The sequence below is a fragment of the Mastomys coucha genome, unplaced genomic scaffold (assembly GCF_008632895.1).
Source record: "Mastomys coucha isolate ucsf_1 unplaced genomic scaffold, UCSF_Mcou_1 pScaffold15, whole genome shotgun sequence".
Taxonomy (NCBI): Eukaryota; Metazoa; Chordata; class Mammalia; order Rodentia; family Muridae; genus Mastomys; species Mastomys coucha.
Window position 1 is genome coordinate 110,791,133 of NW_022196897.1, and position 19,276 is coordinate 110,810,408.

General features: G+C 41.0%; 1 protein-coding gene and 1 long non-coding RNA gene across 4 annotated transcripts in view; one reads left to right on the forward strand and one right to left on the reverse strand.

The window, feature by feature from the left end:
• The window catches only part of LOC116092340, a 10,516-nt gene extending 5,541 nt beyond the window's left edge, over positions 1 to 4,975 (reverse strand). Inside the window, exon 1 of the long non-coding RNA XR_004119211.1 lies at positions 4,780 to 4,975. This is a non-coding gene — a long non-coding RNA (uncharacterized LOC116092340). The remainder of the gene's footprint in view (positions 1 to 4,779) is intronic.
• Positions 1 to 16,465, forward strand: part of Slc12a1 (solute carrier family 12 member 1) — a 79,586-nt gene extending 63,121 nt beyond the window's left edge. For 2 of the 3 annotated variants that reach the window (XM_031373641.1, XM_031373642.1), the window contains exons 21-27: positions 734 to 877; positions 5,255 to 5,386; positions 5,611 to 5,722; positions 7,115 to 7,201; positions 13,393 to 13,528; positions 15,150 to 15,217; positions 16,197 to 16,465. In XM_031373641.1, coding sequence (XP_031229501.1) covers positions 734 to 877; positions 5,255 to 5,386; positions 5,611 to 5,722; positions 7,115 to 7,201; positions 13,393 to 13,528; positions 15,150 to 15,217; positions 16,197 to 16,332 — 815 coding nt within the window. In that variant the 3' untranslated portion in view covers positions 16,333 to 16,465. The remainder of the gene's footprint in view (positions 1 to 733; positions 878 to 5,254; positions 5,387 to 5,610; positions 5,723 to 7,114; positions 7,202 to 13,392; positions 13,529 to 15,149; positions 15,218 to 16,196) is intronic. The other variant, XM_031373643.1, reaches the window with a different exon arrangement.
• The last annotated feature ends 2,811 nt before the right edge of the window (positions 16,466 to 19,276 follow it).

The window sequence follows — 19,276 nt, forward strand, 5'->3', positions numbered from 1 at the left end:
GCTGTCCTGAAACTCATTCTGTAGACCATACTGGCCTCGAACTCGGAAGTCCACCTGCCTCTGCCTCCCAAGTGCTGGGATTAAAGGCGTCCGCTACCACCACCTGGCTCTCTTTGGCCTTTTGAGATAGTCTTGTAGTAGCCTGGGGCTGGCATTAAACTTACTTGTGTAGCCAAGGAAGACCTTGAAATGCTAGACTCTCTGCCTCCCAAGTGCTGGGATGACGTATGCATACCGCCATGTGGTACCTTCCTGTGGTTCTTGCTCTTAGTTTTATGTTTCAGTTCAGAGGCCTTGCTATGTGTGTGTGGATTCATGCCCAGCATATATGCCCAACACACATGCCCAGCCTACTTCTGCAATTGTTACTTCTGCTTTTTACAAACCTTACCTGGTAACTTGATCCTTAAGTCGGTGATCTAGCAGTGACATCATCTCACTAGATGGTTTTTCTGGATGATTTAAATAAGAAGTAGCCATTCTTGCCCTCACAAATAAAGGCCCCGTGACCTCATGCATGGAGTTGGTTTTCTGAGCCAGCTGTTACTACTTTCTAAATACAATTTACTGAACACACTACTTTTTAGTGATTGGGACAGAAGATGATCAAATCATGTGCATATTTGCATGTACCTTATCATATAGTTATATGAAACGCTAGATTCTGTATAAGATTGTTCCTAGAAATCTTGTTCCTCTGAGTGAAGTTGCTGACCGTGTCCACTCTCTTCAGATGAACTGGAGAAACTGGAACAGGAGAGATTGGCTCTGGAGGCCGCAATCAAAGACAACGAGTGTGAAGAGGGAAAGGGGGGCATCCGAGGCTTGTTTAAGAAGGCCGGCAAACTGAACATAACCAAGCCAGCCCCTAAAAAAGGTGAGCACTTTTAAATCTTAAGAGCGTGACTTCAAGGTGGGCACATAGCTGATCATCACGAAGGGGCAGAAGAAGCATCCAAGACACTGAGTATTGGCAGGCACCAAAATGTCTCTCCCAGGAAAGCAGGAGCATGAAGCACCTTATGCCTCCTTACTGTTAACAAATATATATATATATACACACATATATATATATATACATACACACATATATACACTATATATATACATATATATACATGTGTATATATATGTATATATATAGTGTATATATGTGTGTATGTATATATATATATACATATATATACATGTGTATATATATGTATATATAATATATATAATATTAAAAAGTAATATGGAGTTACCTAGTTACCTACTGGCTGCCTCAGAATGTCTGCTGAGATGGAAAAATAGAAAATTTAGAACCAGTAATGCCCATCAATTTATCTACACAATCCTTACCTTGCAGATGTGTCAGGGGCATACAGTTAGCTAGTACACATTTAAAGGGGATACAGCTAGAAACATCCCTGTCACTAATCAGAATGAGAGACTGGGCCCGCCGCTCACACGGATTACTGCCTGTAGTTTTAGTTTAGCGGTAGGCTTATCTCTGCGTGTCTGGAAGACATCCCGAGGATAGAGGACCAAAAATGAGAGAATTTGTTTAAGTTGCAGAAGCAGGAGACTTATTTACCTATTTATACTTTTGAAAATCGCCTTCTTTCCCAAACAATTAAAATCAAGTTTGATTTTAATCAGGTTCACAGTGACCTCTGCTGGTAGAAAATGAGAATGCACATAGAACACCAGAGACTGGTACACACTGGTTGGTTCACTATCAGGGGCAGGACCCAAACTGAAGCTTTGCTGGCTCCTGGTCTAGGGTGACCAAAGCTCTAAGAAACCACTTCCTGACCTGTGAATAGTCCAGTTCTGTTGGCTTATGCTGGTGTACGTAGCCCACGGTTGAAACTTCACCTTGATAATATAAGGGTGCCAGGAAATATAAACACAATTTGTATCCCACACATTGTACAAAGTCTTATTTTTCACACCAAGTTTTTAAAAATTATTTGTTTTTAAATGTTTGTGCTTGTGTGTCTATAAGTATCAGAAGAGGACACCAGATGCCCTGGAGCTGACGTGTCAGGAATTATAAGTCCCTTGACATGGAGGCATGGCTACTGGGACTGAACATCTGTCCTTTGTAAGAGTAGCACTCAAACATTGAGCCATCTCCCCAGCTCCTTCTCACGCACTTTAAAGCCTCATTTCCCTCCCCAAAAAGTGACACACACCTTTAATCCCAGCACTCAGAAGGCAAAGGCAGGAAGATCTCTGTGAGTTCGAGGCCAGCCTGGTCTACATAGTGAATTCCAGTACGTAGAGAAACCCTGTCTTAATACACACACACACACACACACACACACACACACACACACACACACACACATTTCCATGAGAATATGTTTGAATCTGAAGTTGGAACTGATGTAAAATTAGTAATAAGGGCCTGCGAGGTGGCTCAGCAGGTTAGGGTGCCTGCCACCAGGCCTGACAAGCTATGTTTGATCCCTAGAACCCAGATGGTGGAAAGAGAAAACTGATTCCCCACAAGTTGTTTTCTGATATCTATATACAGGCCATGGCACATAGGCACCCACACATACACGCGTGCAAAAATAAACAAATGCTTATAGGATAAGGTTTTTAAAACTATTTTTCCCCCATTGGTGTCTTATTTGCAATACTGATCTCTATTAAGTGACAGAGTCTGGAAAAGCAATGGGAAGTTCAAAGTCAAAGCCTCAGTCCTCCCGCTCCTTCTGACTGAGAGCAAGCACCGCTGTCATTCATTTCAGCAAGGCTTGTTCCAGTCCTCCATCACAGCGCTTGCTTTGGTTAAAAGGTACTTTTTCTGAATGTCAGCCTACCATAGTGTTCAGAAAAACAAAGCCATAATGCTGTGTACTTTAACGCCTAGTTCAAACACCACTCTACAGGAGGGCCTACACCACCCAGGGCTTGAGGTGGTGACAACTCTTTTGAGCTCTAGATCAAGCCCAATCCCGCAGGCTCTCCTAATGATTCCTCTAGACACTTTGATTTGCATGGAAGTAAGGGCAGAGTTTGGTCCATTCTACCAATAAATTTACTTTCAGTCTCAGAGGTCTTAAGGATATAAAAACAATCTGAGATACTTGCCTCAGAACTGACAGGCTCAAAACATGGCAACAGAGGAGAACAGAGCCAAGCATCTTCAGAACCTGCTAGATCAGAGGGGAGCTCCGAAAAGGCTTTCTCAGAAGAGGCTTTCGGGGCTGCACTAAGCACAGTGCCAACGCTGCCTCTTTGCATCAGAGCCAGGAAATAACAATTCTCAAAGGCAGGGAAACTAGAAATAGTATGGACGGCATGCCAAAGAACACCCAGTGGTGACGGTTAGGAAATAGGCCTAGTTCACCTGATACTCCTTCTCTGCATCCCTGTCAGAGTCAAAAACTTTTAAACATGGTGCTGGAGAGATGGCTCAGTGTCTAAAAGCACTTCTATTTGTCTTGAGGACCCAATTCCCAGCACCCACATGGCAGCACACAATTGTATCCAGTTCCAGAGACTGTAACATCCTGTGCTGAACTCTGAGAGTACACACATAAAAAGAGATGAGTCGGACTGGAAAGATGGCTCAGCAGTTCTGTTCTTCCAGAGGAAGGGGACCTAGGTCCAAGCCTCAGTACCCACATCAGGTGGCTTGAAACCTATAATTCCAGCTCCATGAAGATTCAATATGTCTGACCTATGTAGGCACCTGCAGTCATGCGCACATAGTACACACACACACACACACACACACACACACACACACACGTAAAAAATAAAAATAATCTTGAAACAAATTAATAAATATTTTAGAAAAATATTAATCACTTCCAAGTATTATATATGCAGCCATCTTTAATTAAAACTAAAAGCTTTTTTTAACCTCCATGTGTCCTGGGCTTCTTTTATATCATTTATAAAAAAAAAAAATTCATACAACTCAAGAGGTTTTGCTTTAGTTTCACAGAAGTCTTGAAAAAGATACAGATGTGAGTTGAACTAGGGAAATAGAATTCAAGGTGACTATGGTTCCTGGAAAACTGAAATCCAGACTTTCATGGGGCTTGTGACAAAATTGTTCTTTAGTAGTAAAATCGCCAATGAAAGGATAGTTTATTTGTGTTTGTGTGTGTGTGTGTGTGTGCATGTATGTATGTGTTATGCATGTATGGAGGTGCACACTGTCTGTGTGTAGGGGCCAGAGGACAGCCTTGGGTGTCATCCTCAGGAAAGCCATCTATCCTTTTTGAGGGAGGGCCTCACTGGCCTGGAATTCTCCAAGCAAGGCAGGCTGATTGGCTAGTGAGCTCCAGGGATCTGTCTCTCTGCTGCTCCACCCCCAAAACCCAGGGCTGGGACCACACAAGGCTGCCACCACTCACATCATTTTTCATAAGGTTCCTTGAAGCCAGCACTTTGACAACTAAGTAATCTCCCCAGTCCCCTACTCCTTATCTCTAGAAAAACCACTCACCATAGGTTCTAATTTAAAATTTCAGAAGGTTGGGCACCTATTTAGCATTGTCATGGGCTGTACACATAACAAGCATAACCGGGCTAAAACATGGCACTAGAAAGCTGCCTTTGTAACTCACTTCTTCTGAAAAGAATCTTTTTATTAGCATACAGAATTAGGGTTCATGATGGCATTTTTCAAGCAAGGTTTGGTTTGGTTGTTCCTTTCCCCTTTTGTCCCCCCCCCCACTTCTCTTGTCCCCTCCCCTTCCCCTGTAGCCTTCTTCTATATTCATGTCACATGTGACACTGTTCTCCCCTACCAACCATACTCATAGACACTGCTTGTTCTTCTTTCATGGTCTTCTGAACAAAACCAAAACAGGATAAAAACTCCTGTAAAGGAGAAAAGATTTGCTTTGGGTCATGATTTCAAGATGAGCCACCACACCACGGCTTGCTTCATCTCTGGCGGCAGAAGCCCAAGGCAGATGCTGTTCATGTCGGGGCAGACTAGAAAGCATACAAGCCCTACGAAGCAGCGCCGCGCTATAATGGAAGGACCACCCCCACTGAGCTACTTTTTCCAACTGTGCTGAGTCTCTTAAAGGCGCTTCAAACTCCCCAAAGAGCACCATCAGCCATGGGTGGGGGCTGGGGGAGCAAAACTCAAAATATACGTTTCTTATATTTGGGGTATCTTTGAAGTTTAAGCCACTTAAATTATAATTCCATTGTGAGAATAAGGAGCTAAAACTAGCCCACTGTTTCTGTCCTCAAAAGACAAATAGATGCTCCACTGTGTCCTCCATTTCAGATGGCAACATCAGCACCATCCAGTCTATGCATGTTGGAGAGTTCAATCAGAAACTGGTAGAAGCCAGCGCTCAGTTTAAAAAGAAACAGGGAAAAGGCACGATTGATGTTTGGTGGCTATTTGATGATGGAGGTAAGCTGTCCAAAGTGTTCACTGAGGAGCAGAACCCCTGCCTTGTTATTTTAACAAAGTTCATGTATATGAGAAGGGTGTCAGCTCAAGAACCCCATTTCTGAGTTCCCAAAGACCACAAGTCATTGAACAGCTACGATAACGGGAACAGATAAAAATAGCACTCTCGTTTTTTCCTCTCAATTTCTCTCATCTTCTCTGTGGTAATTTACTCTCTATTCCAGGGTTAACACTGCTTATTCCATATATCTTGACTCTCAGAAAAAAATGGAAAGATTGTAAGTTAAGAATCTATGTTGGAGGAAAGATCAACCGCATCGAAGAGGAAAAAATTTCGTGAGTAATTTGTGACTTACCTTTCTAGGAACTCTGAGGACAGGCTGCTCTGTTGCTTTAAATGTCTTTGAGAGAGCTAGGTATGGTGGTGCATACCTTAAATTATCAGCACTGGAGAGGCAGAGACTGGCAAATTTTTCTGAGTTTGAGCCCAGCCTGGTCTAGTACATAGGCAGTTCAAGGTCAACCTAGTCCACATGTTGAGTTCCTGGCAAGCCAGGACTATATATCGAGACCCTGTCTCAAAAGGAGGGAAAGAAGAGAGAAGTGGAAGGAGGGAGAGAGGGAGGGAGATTCAGACAGACAGACAGACAGACACAGAGACTTTTAAAGTTGCATCATATCTTCGTATATGTTCCATTAGTGCAGCCACTAGGAGCTGAAGCATTCATGTGAAAAGAACAAACATCCAAGACCATGGCTTACTCATACTGTCACGGGAAGGAAACCTGGGGAGACCCCAGCAGCTCTTGGTCTTGCATGCAGACTTAAGTCCTAAGATCTGTGACTCCCAGAAACCCACAATAAAGACAGGACTCTTGATCCATCCATTTTCATAGTGTCTCCTCCCTCTGAGGAGAATGTAATTATGGTATATCCACATGTGCACTCACATTTTATAGGAAGAACATAATTATATTTACATCTTTACTTTTAATGGAAAATTACAATGCTCATACAATAATATTTATATATTGATTCTTCTTAAGAAGTGGATAGACAGAGATATAAAGAGAAACAAAGAGAAAATAACAAACCAAACTGAAAAGCATTCCAATGACAAGTCTGGGAGTCTTTGTCCCACCTTTACAAGATTTCTGTAACTTTAAGTTAAAATTACCAATTTCCAGGTAGCAGCAAGTAGAACAACATATAGCCATATACTATTAGTCTGTTGAAAATGTTATAAAAGCTTCTTCAACAAGAATAACCAGAGTTCTGGTGGCAAGGAGAGTTTTGCATTCTCCCTCAGGAAGATGAATGCAGAGTCCCCTTTGCTCTCTCAGTTATCTGTACTCTCTGGATCACTCTTTTTTTATCTCTTGGATTTTATCTTTATGACAAGGTATCTGTGAGTAGGTCATGCTGGCCTGGAATTCACAGTACAAGCCAATGTGGCCTAACTCACAGTTCTCCTACCGCAGTGCACTGAGATAACAGGTGTGTTCCACCACAGCTGACCACAGGAGTTGCTTTATGCCTTTAGTGGAATACACTTAACATCTCTATCAAGTATGTTAATGCAAATCAAAACTGAAAAAGCCTCTGTCTGAAAGCCACACTGATTGCTTTTGATACCTTAACTCAAACACAAAGGTACTTTTGATAGAAAGTAATTACATAGGCACTAATGATGTGGTTTTTTCTCTCTCTTTCTCTCTCTCTTTTCAGAATGGCTTCTCTTCTCAGCAAATTTAGGATAAAATTTGCAGACATCCATATAATTGGAGACATCAACATTAAGCCAAACAAAGAGAGGTATGAATTGTTTATAGTAAGTTCGACTGACCCCTGCTTCTTTTTCTTGAGTTGCTTAACAAAGGGTGAAAATGTAATGCATTTACTGTAATGACTTCTTGATAGATGTTAAAGAAATGCTTTCACTAACTATGCAAAAAACTACTCTGTCCATTTTAATAGATAGAAGAGGGTTTTTAGTGAGAAACTTCAGGAAAGTTGAAGCTTGGTTCCAGGTACTAAGTGGCTCAATGCTTAGAGCCTGTGAACTTTTAATGGAAGCTCTAAAACTGAGACCTAAAATGGTGATTTATAGACCCCACTCTCAGAAAATAGGAAGCTGGCAGAGTTAAAATAATCATTTAAATGTCTCCAAAGCATGGCATTTGATAACCCTATCAACTGTTGAGTTTCTCAATCCTAGTACTATCTTAGCCACTTACAGAATGCCATAGGCCAGGCAGCTTGGCCAACCAACGCTTGTACCTCGGTTTTGCAGGCCAAGCAATCCAAGCTCAAGTCGCTTTGGGATATGTATCTGTTGAGGATTTTCTTTCTAGCTTGAAGCTGGTCACTTCTATGTCCAATGAAGAAAGAGTTCTGGTATCTCTTTCTCTTCTACTAAGGCACTAATTCCCTCATGGGACCACCCATCCTTATGACTCTATATAAAGCAAAGTGCCCCCTAAAGTCCCCACCTCCAGACTTCACAACATTGGTGGTTTAGGATTCACCATGTGAACTTTGGCAGACCACAAACCTTGCAGTTCATAACAATGGTATCTGAAAACCATTGGCATCACAGGTTATGTGTTCGCAGGATATCTCAAAGTTGCAAGGATATTGCCTGGAATCGTGGTCAATTATAAATTAAATGAACTGGGACTGGAAAAATGGCTCAGCAGTTAAGAGCAATGGCTGCTCTTCCAAAGATCCTGAGTTCAATTCCCAGCAACCACATGGTGGCTCACAACCATCAATAGTGGGATATGATGCCTCTTCTGGTGTGTCTTCAGGCAGCAACAGTGTACTCATATACATAAAATAAATTTATTAACTAAAAAATAAGTTAAATGAACTGCCTAGACTTATAATTTGGCAGATACAGAAAGTTTTCAGTTGCTGAGAGTAAGTTATCTTTACTGTATCTTATAGATAACAACTTAATACAAGTGATTTAGAATAGACTGAAGCCCACAAAGAAAGCCACACAGCGGCACATGAAGGCTTCTAAGTGCCTGGGGTCGTGCCGTCCTATTTGACCTTCTTTGTTTCTATTTCCTTTGGCAATTCTTGACAAGCTGTCATTCTACAACCCCAAGTTTTCTCACCTCTTCCCTTCTTGTAATATATTGTTTCTTTTATGAACCTGATAAATATCTAAAAATATTAAGACTTACGGTGTATTTTACTGACCAGGTAAACTTGACCTTTGTATTGTTCAGAGTGTCTATGAGCTCCCTAAGGCTAGAGGTCAGGTATAAGGCTTTACAAAGCACATTCGCTAATAAGAAAGTTGAAACAGATAGGGCTAACTAGAGATGCTTTATAACATTTCCTTGTATCAAACATACCTCAAATGCCTGATATTCTTATACTTCTGTACTCACAACAGTGTGTAAGTAAAACAACTTATTTATAATTCCCTCTGGTACGTGGGAATACTGTTCTGATAAGAACTGGAATGTCTTGTGATCTCTTTTCACTTGAAGAGTTGTAGGTCATTGGGTCAATGCCTCGTGGCATTTTCAGTCATGTGACCCAACAGGCTCACTGTGTGACTCCAGATGGTAGAGAGAATCCTTCATAACAGAAGAAGCTGAACAAGTTTTATCATGAAGCCCTTAGTGGTAGGGTTTAAAGATCATTGTACATTATGGTTGAGAGACTTTCCAGTATCTGGGGCGTGGGGTAACCACTGCCTCTCTTTAAGCCCTTGTTCTAGGCTGAGCAAAAATTAGTCATCCCAATTAGTCTTGCAGTAGTAGAGTTTATCTTCATTACTTATCTTCCTAAGAGAGTAGCTATTTCCCTTGTCCTTTACCCCGCAGCCTGCTTTTCTCTCCTCAGAGAGTCCTGTTTCCATCCTTGTTAGTCATCCTGGCATTCATTCGGCTGCTGTGGCCACTGCCCTATGTCCTTATACTTTCTGTTCTGTCACTGAGCATGTGATACGTTACCTTTTGAACTGGCCCCTCCATTCTGGGAGTACCTACTTGTCACAGTACAGACACACTTTGTCTTACTCTGACCACCCTTGCCCCATGATACCTTCTTCTTAGGACATTTTCATTTTTGCCCTGTGTCTCAATTTTATTCCAGACACCATTGGTGTCCCTCACACAATGCTATCCTCCTTCTCAAAGAGAAATACTTCCCTTCTGTAAGAAACCAATAAATTAGGTTTCAGAGTTTTACAGATTTTCTCCCTGCTGTATCAAAGTTGCAAAGAAGATACATCCATCCTTACTAAGGTACAATAATGGAGGTGCCTATTGTACACTGTCCTGAGAAAAGAGCTCATCTATCTGAAGGAGGGTGCAGAAGAGCCGTCCTATTTCTCATCTGTCTACCACCCTTTAGCCACTGCTTTGAAAAATGCCATGGACCCCGCTAGAAACTCACACCTCAGGTTTTGAAAGTGGCTATAGTTTAGAACAGAAAGCAGTCATTTAGTCCGTGGCACCCGTGGCCTCTGGCCCCAAGTTGGGTAGTACAATCTAACAGAGAAAGCTCTTCTGGATGGATGCAGCCCCAGGCCACTGATCTAAGACATCAAGAGAATACTGACCCAGTGGCTGGAGAGATGGCTCAGCAGTTAAAAGCACTGCTCATATGCATAAAACATGTGAATAAACAAACCTTAGAGATGTGGGTGGGGAAGAATACTGTCCCAACTTCAGCTCCCATAGTGGTCTTCATGGATGAGCAGCCTTTGTCACCATTAACAACTATCCCCAGATCACTATTTTTGTCTTGCTCACCTGGTGTTATACAAAGTCAGTGATTTGCTTGTAGAGGTTAGTGTTAAATTATCTTTCAATCACCTTTGGTAAATCTTTCAATAACTGAAATATTGCCACCTCAGAGGCATCTGACAGAACAAAAGCCAACTAAATGAGAAAATAATTGAGCATGAGAAACGTAGGATATATTGTGGTTAGATTCCATTTTTATTGTATAAACTGAATTAAAAGTCATGGGCCAAAGACAACAATCTTTATATGGAAATCAAGAAGAAACTGAAGGCAATTGACTAGATAATTTAGCTTAAAGATAATAGATGTTAGAGTAATCCAAAAGAAAAAAAAAAAAGAAAAGAAACACTATTAAAGATTACTGTGGCCGGGCAGTGTTGGTGCATGCCTTTAATTCCAGTACTTGGGAGAGATAGGCGGATTTCTGAGTTTGAGGCCAGCCTGGTCTACAGAGTGAGTTCCAGGATGGCCAGGACTATACAGGGAAACCCTGTCTCAAAAAAACCAAAACCAAAAAAAAGAAAAAAAGAAAAAAAAGATTACTGTGAAAGAAGAAATTTTATGTGGACCAAGGAGAAAAATTTAAAATCATATCCTATTTGTGAAATGAGAATATATCATTTTCCTCCTTCCCTTTCCTCTCTCAGGGAGAAAGCTTGATACAGTTAAAATAATGTTAAACCTTGGTATGAAGAAAATGATGTAGAATGCAGGAGAGTTACTAGTTAATCTTAAAATGCTGAATTAAACCTCATTTATATTTAACAGCAGATATTACAGATATGTCTGAGAGTCAACTAAAAAGTGCTTTTTTAAAAAACCACTTGGGGCCTGGAGAGATGGCTCAGCATTAAGACCACTGGCTGTTCTTCCAGAGGACCAGGGTTAAATTCTTAGGACCTACACGGTGGTCCTAATAACCATCTATAACTCTGGTTCCAATGACCTGTTCTGGTGTCCCTGGGCATCAGGCATTTGTGGTACATGGGCATGCATGCAGGCAAAACACCTATACATATAAAATAAAAATAAATAAATCTCTTTTTTTTTTTCAAATTTAAAAAAGGAAAGAAAACTCAGGAAAAGGAGAGTGGAAGTGATGCGCTGCTCTAGAATCATCTGGCTGGGACAGTAAAGGGCCAGCGAGGGGCAAGCAATCAGGGGTGGGGGGTGGGGGGGTGAAGAAAGCCTCTTCACAACGCGCTGTCCCTTAGCCATGTTCCAAATGCAAGTGAGAGAAAACCCCACAGCGATTTAGATGACAGAAATGATTGTCACATGCAATCAACTACAAGTGTAGGCTGGCTTTCAATTAAACGACCTAGAAAATAAACTTTATAACAAAGGACTGATTCTTTTTCATCCTTCCCATTCTACCTTCTTGAATAAAGCTGTCAGTCAAATTTTATTTAGCTTATCAAAGCAAGTTGACTGACAAATAGCAACTAGGACTACATCCTTGTTCCCGTGTATTCAGTAGGAGAGTCTCCTACTAGACTAAAAAGTTTCTTTCTAGTCACTGAAGTCAGGGCTTGTACTCCATTCAGGATACATTGTCTCCCTACACCACAGGGCTGTCCATGAGAGGGACCATAATCCTGGGTGTGTATTGCTTCAAAACTGAGTTTTGCTTAGCCCTTGCAGAAATGTGCCAGGATTAGTTGTTCTCACCAGAGATACTATGGAAACAACTACAGAGTTCCGCTCCCCCTCTGTTTCTTGGGAAATCATTTTTATGCTGTATTTTCGAGTCAGGTTTTAGATGAGGGTGTGGAGAAAATCTAACTCTACAAAAGTAAGCACATGGAGAGTTTAAACAGCGATTTCCATATTAAAACCAAGTTCTGGAGCCGGTCACTTTCCCAAGGCACTTACCACATCATCCGCTGTTCTTGTAAGACTACCAGTGGCCATTGTCACTCCCTTCTATAGGCCAGGTTAGCTATGCCGAGGACAAGAGTTGGAGCAATAATCCAGGATCTGAGGTCGGACCCTGCATCCTACTGACCGTCTTCACAGTTCTCTAAAGGCTGACACTGTTGGAAGTAGCAGCAAATCAAAGTATTGTTGAAAGAATAATAGGGTCACTTCAGTTCTCTTGCTCATCCATCATCTTCCTTACTTCCTGTGAGTCAGCACAATAGAAATCTAAGGCACTCAGTATCTCTTCAGTCCTCAACAGAGGCTTCCTGGCAGAGAGAATTTTACTCCTTTGTAATCTCTGCACTTTTATCTGCAAATCCTAAATCAGGCCAACTGATGGGATAATTAAATTCATCACTTCGTATTTTAATGTCTTAACCCCAAAGCGTATGGATTCTAATTATCATTCATCCCAAAGTTACTAAATTGTAAGTAAGCTAAATTATATAAAACCAAAGAAAATTATTCATAGTCGAGACCTTCTCCAGCAGAGCTCTGAAGACAACTCCTTTCATAAATTATAAGCTTTACTTTGTGCTGTGGTTTGAAGAATAAATCTTAAGAGATTATCATGTAAGACAAGAATGAGATTCTCCTTGCAATTTTTAAATGTTCCTTAGCTCTCACACACAGCTTCTCACTTTCTCCTCAATGATTTATTTTTAGATGCCCTAAGATGGCCTCAGATTTTTAGGCATTAAATATTATTGATTTTTGTCCTCTCACTTAACACAAACATGAATAATAGTCATTTGAAAATCTCAGACAGCAACATCAAACACCAGGACAAGGACACCATTATTTTCGGCAGACATTTTTGCACAAGAAGTGTTAAGTCTGTGGGAGCCCAGGCTATTTTCCTATCTGCTCAATGTCTCCTTAACAGTGCCTGCTGGTGAGGAGGGCCCCATTCTTCTCAATGAAAAGAGGTCATCTCTCATCTACAGAAACTGATAGTCTCCCATTGATCAACATAACAAGCAAATAGAAACTTAGGTGTGGACATAATTGGGTACAGCATAAGTGTGTCTTTAACCACATTATGCAGAAAACATATCTGTGTAGTAATTACTATCAACGTGTTCATGAATTAATAATACTGATGATCCTCACAAACAAATAAGGCCTCAAACACACTACTGCTTGCTTTCACTATGTAGGGAGTGCTGTGCCCATGGTTTCCCTTATTGTAAGTTCCCTGCAAAGATGACTCTTAAAAGATTTGCATACTGTTCAGCTCCAATTCCATGCATCTGCGAAATAATGAATCCATTTCCCACTGTGAGGCCTCCTTTACAATTCCAATTTCAGCTGGAAAGTCTTTGAAGAGATGATTGAACCTTATCGGCTCCATGAAAGCCACAAAGATTTGACCACTGCTGAGAAATTAAAAAGAGAAAGTCCATGGAAAATTACAGATGCAGAACTGGAAGCAGTCAAGGAAAAGGTAAGGACTTGTCTTCCTAAGTTTTCATTTTACTGTCTAATTAGATCAAAGGGGTCAATTTCAAGAAGGGAGACATCTGGTCAACCTGTCTTCCTGAGCACCCTGCATTTTTAGGTGCTTTTCAGTCATATGACTACATATAATCATTTAGAAAATCTTTTCTTTTTTTTCTAGAAAATAACCTGTTTTTAAGTTAACAAAACAAGTTATTCGTTCATATTGTGATGTCTCCTTTGAAATTTATTTTTAATAATCTAAAATAAGTCATTAATCATGCAATGTGGTAAAGGTAAGTTTAACACAATTTAAACAATAGCAAAGACCTTCAACCTATTAGACATAGCTGTGAAAAACTAACAGAAATATCTATAGAAATTTATGATGTATTGTTTAGAATTAAGAATACAGATGTTGTACCTATGCTAGTAAGATAGCTCATCAGATGTCCTGAGTTTAATCCCCAGATCTCACTGTACAAGCAGAAAATATTATTCATAAAAAGTTGTCCTCTGACATCTACAAACAGTACAATACATATACAGGAATAATAAAGTTATAATGTGTGTGTGTGTGTGTGTGTGTATGTGTGTGTGTGTGTAAATTGAATCTGGCACACACCATAAGATAGATGAAAAGGGATGAGCTTTCCTAGATAGCCTGTTAATGCCAGCACTCTGGAGGCTGAGGCAAGAGGATCACAACCCCCAGGCCAGCCTGAGGTAGACAGAGAACAACCAGAAGGTTCTCTCTGGCCTGAGCTTAAATTGAACTGGTGGGTAGTATTGATAATGAAAACAAAATAAAATGAAACAAACAAACAAACAAAAAAACCAGGGATGCCAATCTAAGTATAAAACTCAACATCTTAATTGGACATTAAAGACAAGGGTCACAGGAACTTCAAAACTACAAACACAGGTAAACTATATTAGATCCAGCTTAGGATCTAAGCTGGGAAACTTAGAGGAAGAAAATGTTAACTCTTCCAGTATTAGTAAAACAACCCTGGGACAGAACAATAAACAGTGCATGGAACTGAATAGCCAGTTTTTACAGAGACATAGTGTATAATTAAGCAACGAGGACACCTGAGGCTGGTTCTGAACCAATGAAATACAAAAGCAAGTATTATTCTCACCACTGCAAAATAATTTTCCAACGAGCTTACTGGTGGCTCATTACTCAAAACTAGCCCCATAGGAATATTGTCAGGGAGCTTAAAGAAAACAGAATAGAACCAAACCTGTCGTCTTAGGCTACCAAAGCAATAGCAAGATTCAACTGGTTTTCTTCAAATTAAAGCCTGCTCCCAAGCTCTCTGTTCTAGCCTTGTTTGTTTGTTTGTTTGTTTTGGCTGTTTGTCTTATTTGTTCTATACCCCTAGAATCTAATAAGCCACCATATTACAGTGACAATCCAGACTCATTTTACATTTCTAAAATTTCCCATGAAGCTTTGCAACCTTAAATCGTCGTTTTTTTAAAAACACACCCTATTTATTTTTAGAAATGACTTTTTAAAATGATATCCTCTGCTTATCCATGACTTGAGGTGAGAAGATAAATTCTCATTCAGAATTCTGGTAGACCCACACTCACCTCAGTCTAAATACTGTCCACAGAGTTACCGCCAGGTTCGACTGAACGAGCTCTTACAGGAACACTCCAGAGCAGCCAACCTCATCGTGTTGTAAGTGTCACTGGGCAGTTACGATTGGTAGGAAGAAGGGATAGGGTGAATGGGCTGATCAGACTAAAGACCCACGACTTTTCCAATGGGAAGCTTTTTTTTTTTTTTTTTTTTAAGATAGGTTGGCCCGTGTAGGAGTGAGGGAAGATAAATATCTCCCTAAGATGAGATGACAGAATCCTGGGGACTTCAGCAGAACTTGCTTGTATTTTCTAGCAGTCCAACAACACTCATGGGGCTGGGAACATGTGTCTGTGTTGGACTGATGCTACCCTCATAGGCCCATATGGTCCAGGCTCCAGGAGCCTGAACTCTGAAATTCCCTCCCAATAGCCCAAGTGGGCCATGAGGCTCACAAGCATTTTCCCCTGGTGGGTGCTTCCTGAGGTGTATGTGTCCATGGCTAACTCCCAGGGCTATACAGTGTGGGAACAGGTCAGCCATGAGCTTTTCCATTTTCATTCTTTATAGCACAGCCTTACCAATGTTAGGAAAATGCCTACTGAAAATATTACTCATGAAATGAAGATTGGTGCTAAAAATGGGGAAATGTCCAACTATTTCATTTTTACCTCATGAACTGACCCAAATGTGTAGATGTATCTATCTTAAAGTATGGTGTGGTCTGGAGGACTGCTATGTGTAATGTCCCCTCCAAAAAAAACCAGGAAAGATTGAAGGCAAAAGTAACTGCCTCCATATGATGGATGGAGATCTTTTGACTAGATTCTTTATTTAATGAAAAATCAGAAGTTACAATTCTATTTTGTCTGTATAATGACTAAGCCACTTTTCTCACTTATGGATGTTTGCATTATCTGAAAAATGCATCAATTTAATTTCTGTAGTCAAAGCAACGGCAGTGCTTTCCTCTGAGGGGGAGCATGATAAACCTTTCATTACTAATTCAGAAGTACAGATAATGTCCCTGCCGGCTGTAACTCTCTCTTTGGTTTTAATTTTTCTTCCCTGTTGTCAGGAGCCTTCCAGTGGCAAGAAAAGGATCTATTTCAGATTTGCTGTACATGGCATGGCTAGAAATCCTGACCAAGAACCTCCCTCCTGTGTTACTGGTTAGAGGAAATCACAAAAATGTCCTGACATTTTACTCTTAAAGTGTGAAGGATGAGAAATATTGTACCTTGGTGTCTGAATAATTATGAAACACATCTGATTCTTTGTGTTTTAAAACCTCTCCTATGAATATACAAAGCTCTGGAGATTAGCCAACCCAATTCTACTTAAGTTTTGTCTTTAAAAAAAAAAAAAAGCTATAGCCGGGCAGTGGTGGAGCACGCCTTTAATCCCAGCACATGGGAGGCAGAGGCAGGCAGATTTCTGAGTTCAAAGCCAGCCTGGACTACAGAGTGAGTTCCAGGACAGCCAGAGCTATACAGAGAAACCCTGTCTCGAAAAAACAAACAAAAAGTTATTATTTATGAGAGTTTTTCCCTACTAGCTTAAACAAACATCGAAAGCCATGAGACTCCTAGAAAAACACTTTTCCATTGTTGCTGGTAAATAAGAGATTAATAAAAGCTGGCTGACATGCTTACAGGATATGCTAATCTAGATGTGAGCCCCGGGCACACTTAGTCTCTTGTTTCTGTGGAGCCTGCTGCATGGCCCTGATGCAGGCCACAGGCCCACAGCAGGCTCTCCATAAGTTCTTATTGATAGGCTGGTATGGTGAAGGCAGGTGGTTATCATAGGAAAAGACCCGCTGGGTCAGTGGCCTGATTCTGCTTGGCCTCCTGAGAAGTTTGTGAAGATTTAAAAATCAATATCTGGAAGCTGTGAGAAGGACTGAAGTCTACAAAGTGTTCAAAGCAGTCATTTTATTAGGTTTATTTAATGCAGCAGATAATAAGCTTAACCTCTGATCACACGTAGCTTGTATTGGCTGCTAGCTGGAAGTACATTAGGTGAGTGAGCAAGAGACCCGTGTTCCACTTAAATGAGATAGAGTCTTAACATACAAATATCAATTGTCTTCCTGGCTACATATTTTGAAATTTCTACCTTAGTACTACTTTATTTTTTTCTAATTAAGTGGTTTGCATAGATGAAATAAAAATCAATGATCTCAGCTGGGCGGTGGTGGCGCACGCCTTTAATCCTAGCACTTGGGAGGCTGAGGCAGGTAGATTTCCGAGTTCGAGGCCAGCTTGGTCTACAGAGTGAGTACCAGGACAGCCGGGGCTACAGAGAGAAACCCTGTCTCGAAAAACCAAAAAAAAAAAAAAAAAAAAAAAAAAAAAAAAAAAAAAAAAAAAAAAATCGATCTCATTGAAAATTAATCTCACAGGTTTCCAATCCACTATGAAAAATGTATCCAGATCTTACATTTATTTACTTTCTAAATATACAGGTATAAGGGCTTTATAGAATAACTAAGATATAGATGGAGAAACGCGTATAATTTAAAAATACAGGTGCTGATTTTTCTTCTTGTTAGTGTGTGTATAATATTTAATCACAGGAAAAAAAATGCTTATATGATAAGTGGCTTGGTTTTGGGTTTGTCTTTTCTTGGTATATTTTGACTTGGGGATGTTTATGGGGACAAATTTATGGGGACCTGAAATAAAATCACTAAATTTTGTTTGCTTTGGCAAAGTAGTGTGTTTTCCTTCTGTTACTGAAATCTGTGAAATAGTTCACAGATGTAAGCATGAATATCACATCTCGTGATCCCGCACTGTTTAACGCTGGGGTTCAGGATGAGTGTTTCTAACCTTCCCTTTGCTCAGAAGCAGGCAGAACAGAGGCAAAAAGCAGGACCTAAGCAGCTGGCTTCCCTAGTCTACCTCCCTGTACTTACCTCAGCCTCTTGGCCCCGTGGCTCTGAAACCTGACTATTAACCTAGTGAAGAGAGCTCAGATTCCTCTGAAATACTAGAGTGTGTCTCTAGGAAAGACATGAAGTGTATCAGTAAGCAACACATCCCCTCACCGTGGACCTATTGGGGTTAGGGGCAGTGTAGAATTGGAAGAAGGAAATGGTGAGCAGAGATGTGAGGGCTAAGGACTGGCTTGCCCAGCAATCTGGAGCTAGAATGTCCCTTCAAAGTAGCCCCAAGAAGGGAGAAAGATGCCTGGGCCTTGTGCTCCTGCATGATTAGGGCGGCTTGCTGGCTGTGGGCTGCCCTGGAGGATGTGTGAACTTGTTCTCTGAAGGGAACTGAGGTCTGTCTACCAGCTCACTGACAGCAAGCACTTCACTAACAAGTCTCCGTTTATTAATGGGGCCCACTCCCTAGGCACTAAGTGATAGATTAAGCCCAGGTATGTTTGTTTGAGGATGTTTTGCTGTTGTTGCTGTTGTCTTTTTGGACCGGTAGAGTCATATGGTTCAGGGTAAATGCAAAAGACCTTGAACTTCTCCTCCTCCTGCATCTACCTCCCAAGGACTGTGAATCTCAGTTATATACCACCTTGTCTAGTGTATGTGGTGCTGGGGTTGAACCCTAGGCTTCATGAATGCTAGACAAGCATTCTCCTGTCGCTGGTCTCTGCTACTTTGGGATTCTTTTTACCCACCCTTGATCCTCACCCCTGGCTTCACCCACTAACACTGGATAGGAGAGAAGAGAGAAAGAGAGAGAGAGAGAGAGAGAGAGGGAGAGAGAGAGAGAGAGACAGAGACAGAGACAGAGACAGAGACAGAGACAGAGAGACAGAGACAGAGAGACAGAGAGACAGAGAGAGAGAAAGAAGAAAGAGACAGAGAGAGAGAAAGGAGAAAGAGACAGAGAGAGAAAGGAGAAAGAGACAGAGAGAGAAAGAGAGAGAAAGAGGGAGAGAGAGAGAGAAAGGAGAAAGGAGAAAGAGACAGAGAGAGAAAGAGAGAGAGATCCCTGAATCTAATTTCTTTCTTTTTGTTTCTTCTTTGAGCATGCCTACTAACAACCACTAACACTGTCTGTCGGGGGCTCTAGCCCCAAAGAGGTGGCAGCAGTGACAGAACCCTATCTGCTGCTCAGAGCTTTGGGCACAAAGGGAGGAAGTTAGAGGCAGGCAAGGCAGGAGAAGGAAAGCACTGGATAGGAGAGAAAG